Below are 9124 nucleotides of genomic sequence, written 5' to 3'. Positions count from 1 at the left end.
GCTTCGCGCAAAGCATCACGCTCCGCGGCAGCCTCGCCCAGCCGGGCTTCAAGCTCGGCGATCCGGCTATCAGCCCCCAGGTGCTGGTCCCGAAGCTCGTTGTACGCCTGTACCTGAGCATCGTAAAGCGCGTGCCAAAGGGGAGAGAAAGGGAACAGGATTAAGATTCGACCTGGTTAAAAGCATAACCAGCCCGATTCTCGGGGGCTACACCCAGCGGGTGCGCTTGCGCGCCCCCACTGAAGAAAAATATGCACATAAAAAGGCCTCCAAGAGATTCGGACCGGTTGGCAATCAACCCGCCCGATTCTCGGGGGTTACACCCAGTGGGTGCGCTGTCGTGCCCCACTGACGTCAAGAGAAAAAAGCGCAAAGAAAAACCAAAAAAGGCAAGGCCTACCTGGGTGTGGGCTTCGAGGCGCCCCATGTCGCCGCATACCACACGGGCCGCGTGCTCCACCTTCGACCGGCCGCTGTTAAACAGCGTCACCAGCTCCGGCATGCCGGAAAGAACGGTGCCGGCGGGCCAAGTTCGCCGCCCGCCATGACTTCATGGGCCGACTCCCAAGCCGCCCCCTGCCCTTGGCGCAACAGGGCCCTGCTGGGGGACGACGATGGCGCTCGCTCCTGGTGCTGGCTCGATGGCCGGCTCGGGCGCCGTCCCAACCGACGCTACCTCCTCCGCAGGAGGCGGATGAGCCGCGTCCGGCGCATCCATGGTCGCCCCTGGGGCATCAGGGGCCGCGTCCGGCGCGGTCAGATCCAGCACCGGCGCGTCAGGAGCTGCTTCGGCCCGGGGAGAAACCGGGATCCTCTCCAGGTCCACCTGCTCTGGGGCTGCCGGCTCAGGCGGCTGGGCCCCTTCGGTCCTCGGGGCCGGCCTCGAGGCGGCCTCGCTAGCTGGCTCCTCCACATGGGCATGTGCGGAGGGATCCTGTCTAGCCTTCGCACGCTTCTCCGCCGACCTCTCGACCCGGCTGGGGCGAGGCTGACCCACGGCGGTCTTCCCCGCAGCCGTGTCCCACCGGCGCTGGGATTCTATCTCGAGCTCCCTCTCGGCAGCATCAGTTGCTGCCCAGCCGGCCCACTCAGCTGCGGAGGCGGTGTCTTCATCCGCATCCTCCGCCTCCCTGTCAAGCCAAGCTTCTCAGGAACAAAGCTCATCTCAAGATATGGAAGGGAGAAGAGGAGGAAACCATACCCTGCAACTATCGGGACCTGCCTCCGGCCACCGCCACGGCGCCAAGACGCAGTCTGCTCGATGCCCGGCTGGGGGACCCGGCACCGGTCGCTTAGAGGCCGACCGGGAAGCTGTGGCACCCTTGCCCTTCTTCCCGGCTGCCTCATCAGTAGCGGTCGCTCCGCCACCTTGACGCCGGCCGCGCGACGGTAGTGGGCCGGTAACCTCCTCCACCTCGTCGGAGTCTCCCTCGAAGGCTGCATCAGGACAGAATGAGGCTTCCTCATCATCGTCCGTCCAGTCTGCTAGGGCGTGCCGTGGGTACTCATCGGACGGCTCTGTCCCTTCCGACTCCAGGGGATCTTCCGAGCCGGCGGAGGAGTCTGAGCGGGGCTCCATCGCATCCTCGTCCTCCATCTCGGAGGCGCCGGACGCCTCCACATCAGGAGCAGGCTGACGGAGGGACCCCTGCAGGGTCTTGAACATCTACAAGAAAGGAATTCAACCAGGCTCAGCAAACACCACCGGCTTCAAAACAAAACGACAGAAAAGAAGGGAGTAAGGCTACCATCGGAGGTGGATGAGCCCGGTTGAACGGGGACATCCCCCATGTCCATTCCCCGCCCTCATCCATGCGGGCGGTGGAGATCAGGTTCACCCTTCGCGCTACAGCGCCTGGGGTGAACCTCTTGGTGGACAGCCGGCATGGATCCAGCCGGCCGCTCATCTGGCAGACCAGATGCGGCCGCCTCTGCAGAGGCAGAATCCGGCGGACCACCATGGTGGCGAGAAGGTCGCGGCCAAGGAGGCCACTCTCCCTCAAGATATCGAGGTGGGTGCGAATAAGCGCCACCTCAGGATGTGGCTTGGGAGTCTTCGCGTCCCAGTTCTGCCGCGTCGGAGGGGCGATGGCGAACGGGGGCATGTTGAGGGCGTCCTGGGCCGGGTCGGTGCTCCTCACGTAGAAGAACCCCTTCTGCCAATGCTTGATGGAGTCTTGCAAAGGCATCTGGGGGAAGCCGGACTTTGGGCGGTGATGCACCAACGCGGCCCCGCACGGCGTCATGGGGCGCGACCCCTTGAGCTTCTCCACCTCGGATTTCTCCATGGCAATGGATTGCTGCTTAAAGAAGAACAGGCTGCGCCACAGATTAACGCGAGGCTCAATCCCCACGAAGCCCTCGCACAGGACCACGAAGGCGGCCAACTACAGTATGGCGTTCGGCGCCAGATGATGCGGCTGCAGGCCGAAGAACTCGAGCCACTCGGCGAAGAAAGAGCTAGCCGGGAGCCCGAAACCCCGATAGAAGTGCTCGGTGAAGACCACAACCTCTCCCGCGACAGGTGCGGGAGAGGCCTCGGAGCTAGGAAGGCGCACCGACACTTGGGAGGCCGGGGGTAGCAGTCGATGATGACGGAGCGCATCGATGAGCTCCACGTCGACATCGCTGCCCAGCCAGGCCCCCTGCAAGGACGCCTGCTGCGCCGACGACTTCTTCGAAGAAAATCCACCGGCCATGGCTGCGGGTGGCGAGAGCTCGAAGCGGTCGACGGAGGTCTCGACAGCGAAGAAGAAGGAGATGAAGGGCGCGAGTTCTTCTTCTCAGGACGCAAGGAGGAAGAAAGCAAGGAGCAGGGCGAGAAGAGGGGGCGAATGGCCTCCTCGAAACCCTCGCGTCCCATTTAAACCCCCACGAAGCGTCGTGAGGAGGGGATCCGGTGCGCGCCGGGCCCCATTAATTCCCTGTACTACGGGCGGTAACGCCCCCCTAAGCCCAACCATCGCGGAGTAAATCCGCAGAGGATCTCCCGCGTGGAGGCCGAGGGGGCGTCGTGGCGGGACCCAGGGCCCAGGGCCGGTCCCGTCAGCAATAATCGCCATCATTACGCCAGGCGGGGCCTCGCACGTGGCGTTCTCCGGGCCAGTTACGACTGGACCGAGGCGTCGCTTTGAAGCTACCTGGCTCCGAAGCCGGCGTTCTTCGCCGCAAACAACAGCCAAAATATCAAGACAAATCAACAAGCCGGTGAAGCTGCCCGCCAGGAGGCGGCAGACCTCGCCAGCTTCGGGGACTACTGTCGGGGGGATAACCTCGGGATAGGCCCATCAAGCCTGCTCCTTCATTTCCGGCCCCATGGACATGAAGGCGCGGAGATTCTCAAGGCCCAAGTCGTCTGACCGGATAGGCATCACCTGTCGGCTGGAAGACGAGGCGGCCACCTTTCTGGCCGGCCAGGCAACCCCTGCCGGCTAGAATCCAGGCGGCCTCCCATTCAGACCCGGCCTGGTCCCGCCAGCCGGACTAAGGAGGAGGCGGCCACCCTCAAGCCGGCTGACCAAGCAGGCTAGCCGGCCGAGGATCACCCGTCACATCAGATCGTAGGTCAGGAAAGGACCTCACGATTAAAGGTAGCTACACGTCAGCAAAGGTACCGGATCAGGGCGCCCGGCAGGTACGAACGTCGGCGGCCACGTCGCTGACCTACCCCGGCTCTGATCCATCACCTAGCATGATGTCGGACCGTCACACTCCCACTCCATTACTGCACTCGGCATGGGGAACAGTGGAGGCGGTCGTACTGCCTGCCCATGAAGAATCTCGCGGGGTGACGCTCGACGTACAACGCGTGCTCAACGTCAACCTTACGTGGGAGCCTCATTGGCCAGCCGGCGGGTCCCACCAGCAATCGAGACCATGCAGCCGGCGGGCCCCTCATCGACAAGACAAGACCCTTGTGGGCCCCTGGCCAGCCGGCGAAGCAGCCAGCCGGGTCCCACGCATGTACCCTTTATCCATATTGTAGGCCGACGGGTTCGTCTATAAAACCCCGGCCGCCCCCCATGCAAAGGGGTCGATCACTTGCCAGTCATTCAACACTACACACTCACCAACCAACAGAGAGTGAGGTAGAGACGAGCCGGCTGCTCCCCTCTTCCTCCTCCCAACACAGCTCTAGGAGCAACATTGTACTCTGTTCCCATACATCAAACACACCAGCATGATTAGGGGTATTATCTCTACGGAGAGCCTTGAATCTGGGTACATCGTGCGTCCCATGCGTGTACCAACCTCGTTCCCAGCGCCCACCTTTGTCCCTTCGGTTCTCACCGACTTTAGCCTACCCATGGCATATGTTGTGAGTATTCACCGACAGTTAGGTTCCTAGAGATTTGAAGTCTGCGAAACAAATTTTAAATCTTCCATTCATCCCTTTCTGGTAGACATAGTCCGTTCCTACACAACTACATTCATGTGAAAAAATACTAAATTTATGCATTTCCTACCATGGTCCCATCTATATACCGCATCCAAAGTAGGTCTACTCTACATGACACAAGTTTCTAGATTCCATCGATTTCTGGGTGCCGTTGTGTCTGACTGTAGCTAGTGTTTAGAGCATGGTTAATAGTATAGCCAGCTGCTGGTTATAAGGCATTGCCATGTCATCTATAGCCCATTTTATAGCTAACATATATAATAGTTGGTTAGAAGAGTGTACTAATTTTTTATTATATGGCCCACCTTTCATTATCACAAAGTGCCTAGGAGCACGTGATAGAGCTGGCTCTTAACTAAGAGCCCGCTTAAGTTCTCTTTCTTCTTCTCTTTCCTCCAACTAAGCAATGTACTACTTTATTCCTTATAGCCAGCTGACTCAGCTCTAGTGTACTTGTTCTTACAAGCATGTTCTCGCAAGATTTATACAAGCATGCGGGTATCGGGCTGAGGATGACTTCTGCCAATCATCCCCAGCTAGATGGTCAGACAGAGAGAGTTAATCAATGTCTTGAGACACTTCTCCGGTGCTTCATGCATACTTGCCCCAAACATTGGAGTTATTGGGTGCCGTTGGTTCAGTTATGGTACAATTCTGAACCTCATTCAACATTCGGCATGCTCCACTTCAAAGCCATGTACAACAGGGAACCGATACAGTGGGGAATTTCAACCGCCAGCATAGTCACAATATCGTTGTTGCATATTTGAGTTGATGAGCGTGCAATGGCCCAACAACTAATCAAACAACATCTCATCGAGCTCAACAGTACATGAAGACTAATGTTGATAAGGACACCATCAGAGTATTCAATGTGGAGTGCCCATGAAGCGCAACCTCGCGTCCAAACTTCCGCGGGGACGTGTGTGTGTGTGTGTGTCATAATAGCGTGTTTTGCTAATTTAAGCCATATCACATCATGCGCCGTGCCAACGACGTTGCCAATGAGTTACAACTTCTAGAACACTCCCAAGTTCATCCATCTTCCATGTTTGAGAGCTGCACCATGCTTTTTTTCTAGGTGCCAGCGCCTCAACTGAATTTCATATCATCTTTAACATTCCTATGGTTCCTCTAAAGGTGTTACGACAAAGTTGGTACAAGCAACATGGCTCCATGATCAAACAAGTGTGTGTTGGTTCATCCAATTTAAGTGTTGATGCGGATGCTTGGGAAGACTAGGTAAAGCTCCAAGCTCGTTTTTCCTAAGCAACGACTTTGATCAAGCCGCTTCCCAAGAAGAGATGGATGTCAGCACCACAGACATGGTAGCCCCACCAAGCAATCATGCGTTGCAACTCGCACGACAATGCAAAGTGAACAGAGTGACCACTCTACCCGAGTGAAATGAATGAGATGATGACAACTACTTAACAACTGGCGCTAAATGAAAGCGGCATCCGGAGGATCGACAGTCGGTGACGGACACGACTCCTACTGTTCTTCGGGTTCCTCTATTCCTCATTCAGGTGATTCGAATCCTTGCGTGTAACTGCTCCCTACCACTCGAATTCGTCGGAGAAAGAGCAAAAGAGAGATAGAACCACTGTGCCTTTAACATTAAGTGTGAAATGTCTTTGAAGGCCTAATCTAATATCATTAGTTTCGTTGTCAGTTTGATATTTTTAGTGGTAATAACAAAAGTTTACAAAGTGTGCCGGCAGATAACGTCATGAGCCATTTGTCTCAAGCTCTAGCCAGTGGCGAGAGAGAACGAAATTGCTGGGAACGGCCCAAGAAGTCCAGCCGCCCTCGGCAAGAAATTCGGTCACCTGCTGCTGATCCCCCCAAATGGACATTGCAAACATGTGCACCGTGGAGAGGCGCGGCCGCGTCCATCTCATCACCCTCACCGGCGCCGGCGAGCACCGCCTCAGCCCAGCCCTCATCTCCGCCATCCGCGCCGCCGTCCGCGCCTCCCCCGGCGCCGGCGCCCTCGTCCTGGCCGCCGAGGGCAAGTACTTCTCCAACGGCTTCGACCAGGCCTGGGCGCGCACGGTCCCAGCCCACCTCCACACCACCATGAGCGAGGACTTCCGGGGCCTCGTCGCCGACCTGCTTGCGCTCCCCATGCCCACCGTGGCCGCCGTCACGGGCCACGCTGCCGCCGCCGGATGCGCGCTGGCCCTCGCGCACGACTCCGTCGTGATGCGCGCCTCCCGCGGGTTCCTGTACATGAGCGAGGTCGACGCCGGCATCAAGATCGTCGACTACTTCGGGGAGCTGCTCCGGCAGAAGGTCCCCGACGCCGCGACCAGGCGGGACATGCTCCTCAGGGGGGACAAGATGACGGCCGCGGAGGCGGTGCGGCGGGGCGTGGTGGATGCGGCCGCGGACGGCGGCGTCGACGACGTGGTGGCCGCGGCCGTCGCGGCGGCCGAGGGGCTCGCGGCGAGGGGGTGGGACGGGGAGGTCGTGGCAGAGATCAGGAAGGCCATGTGGCCCGCCGTGTGGGCCAAGGTCAAGGACCACGGCGCCGACGCGGCGGCGGCGGCGCGGCCGCGGCTGTAGGCTACTCTGCTTCTCAAGGATCGCTCTGAATCTGCAGCTAGGAACAGAATAATCGAGTGGGATTGCTGTCTGGCCAAAACAAGATCACGCTGATGAACTGTGATCGGGCGTTGTGCTGCTGGTTTCCCCTGCTTGATGTATTGATCTCGCTTCCGGTTTCATTTCATGAGACCGAAGCTTCTTGCTGATAGAATTTAGCCTGTGAACTGAGTTCTTGCTTGTGACTGTCAGTGCTTTAGAACGATCAATTTGGTTTGCAAATGTCGTGAACGTTGGAGCAGACCAGCACCTCACCTGAACTCGGGCCATCTACTGTCACTCATAGACAGCACAAACTCTCCTGCCCGCTGCCGGCGCACGTTCCAGCCGTCGTGCAAGGCAACATCGTCGTGACAATGCCGCCATCGGCTTTCAAGCTCATTATTTCTTTCAGGTAACTCGGAACACCAGGGCGTATATTTGGTTCTGAAAGGGGACTGACATGGTAGCGAGGCAGCATCGTATCTGGTCTGCGAGGTCAGGAAGGCCAAAGTAGCGATGAGAAGGGGCTAGATATGAGTGAGGCGTTTTGGCTCTCGGCCTCCATGGAGGCTTTCTTTTTGAATTTTTTTTCAAAATTCAAAATCTGTAGCTTCAAAAGAATCTGCAAAAATATTGTACAAGTAAACAAGGATGTTATGCGTATATGTGTAAAATGTCAAGATGAAATAACTTGAAATGCGATATGTAAAGAAAAGACAAATTTATAGCCTGAGAGGATGAATAATATCATGTGTTAAAAAGCAACAGATCTATCTTTTTGCACAATCCTCTTTTCAACGTATTCCTGAAGATTTACACACTTATGCATTATGCCTCCAAGTATATCTATAATATTTTTCAAAATCTTTTGAAATGTAAAAATATATTTTGTATCATTTTTTTTAAACGGCCTCACTGGAGCTCTGGCCTCCAAAAGGGATTTTCGGGCTAGATATGCACAAAATACACAAATTAACCTGGGTCTAGCCGCATCCTAATTGGAAATACAAAGAAGTCTACTATTTCTGAAACTTTTTGGTAACTGATATGGTCTATTTTGAAATATTAGGCAAGTTCATGACAAATTCTAATAAATAATTAATGACTAGAACAGATATTTTTTTTTGGAATTTCTTTATATTTTTTCAAGGATATGTTCAGAGTTGAAGCTAAGATGGCTAAGTACGTTTTTCTACAAAGTTGCATTTCACATTTAAATATGAAATAGTTATCTGACATCAACGCGCAGCGGCGTAGTTAGCTGAGAATCGTACCGGATAATGAAGGTTGCCTGCAGCCCATGTGCCCGGGCCATTTTGTCATTTTCGCCTTTTTGCCTATTAATTTGATTAGCATTTGTTTGCTGCAGCAGCTGCACTTGTGAATGCCTTTGCTTTTTACATTTTTCTCTATGCAACTCTATCTTTATGCATAGACTATACTTTGTATATACATCTCCTATGTTGCATTGAGGCATGTTTAATTTTTTCTACTTTGTATTTTTTTCCGGTTAATCTATACAAGCATGTGCACGTAATACATCATGGAGTATATCTACAAGAATGCTTGGTGAAGACAGAGTTTTTTTTATTGCATTTTTTTAATTTTTCATTAATTTTTGGCAGCCCATGGGTGAAATGGGGTGTCTTTTTCGGCTTAATCCCTTGTTCTCCTTTAACACATAGTTTTCCTCGGTGACGAGCAGTCGCATGCCAATCCTTCTAACAAGAAAATGTCTATGTCGATGCAGGTTGTATGTTCACAATCAACGTAATGTTGTTTTCGTTTATAAATTTTCTAGGTCGCATCTAGATGAGGTACAATTGTTTCTCCCATCGTTGGATTTGTTGGCTGTAATTATAATGCATTTTTTTTATCTCGTTTTCATTTTGTTGCCCGTGTCGCTCGTTGCATCCTTCCTTTCTTTTGGGACCATTTGCGTTCTTTTTGTTGGCCCATTATGGTCGTCGGGGGATGGTGGGCCGTTTATTCTTTTGCTTCGTTGTTTTCTGAACTATGGTGTGTGCTTGAGATATTTGAGTCAGATAGCAACTTGTTCGTGTGTGTTTTCCTTCTTTTCGGTTCATGAGCGTGCATCTTTTTTTGCCTTTTTGAGTTTCAGTTTTCTTATCT

The 9124-nt window shown here is 54.3% G+C and overlaps 1 protein-coding gene across 1 annotated transcript; it reads left to right on the top strand.

Annotated features, from left to right (window-relative positions):
• Window positions 1-6170: 6170 nt before the first annotated feature.
• LOC123439590 (enoyl-CoA delta isomerase 2, peroxisomal-like) lies at window positions 6171-7180 on the top strand. The gene has a single exon (XM_045116282.1). It carries the CDS (start codon window positions 6251-6253, stop codon window positions 6968-6970), a length of 720 nt encoding a protein of 239 aa, XP_044972217.1. The 5' UTR covers window positions 6171-6250; the 3' UTR covers window positions 6971-7180.
• The last annotated feature ends 1944 nt before the right edge of the window (window positions 7181-9124 follow it).

This window comes from Hordeum vulgare, chromosome 3H (genome assembly GCF_904849725.1).
Source record: "Hordeum vulgare subsp. vulgare chromosome 3H, MorexV3_pseudomolecules_assembly, whole genome shotgun sequence".
Classification (NCBI taxonomy): domain Eukaryota; kingdom Viridiplantae; phylum Streptophyta; class Magnoliopsida; order Poales; family Poaceae; genus Hordeum; species Hordeum vulgare.
The sequence above is the reverse complement of the archived record's forward strand: the minus strand, read 5'-3'. Positions and strand labels throughout refer to the sequence as shown.

Excerpts from the sequence above, each read along its gene's own strand:
- LOC123439590 (XM_045116282.1), top strand. The coding sequence starts at position 6,251 with ATGGACATTGCAAACATGTGCACCGTGGAGAGGCGCGGCCGCGTCCAT.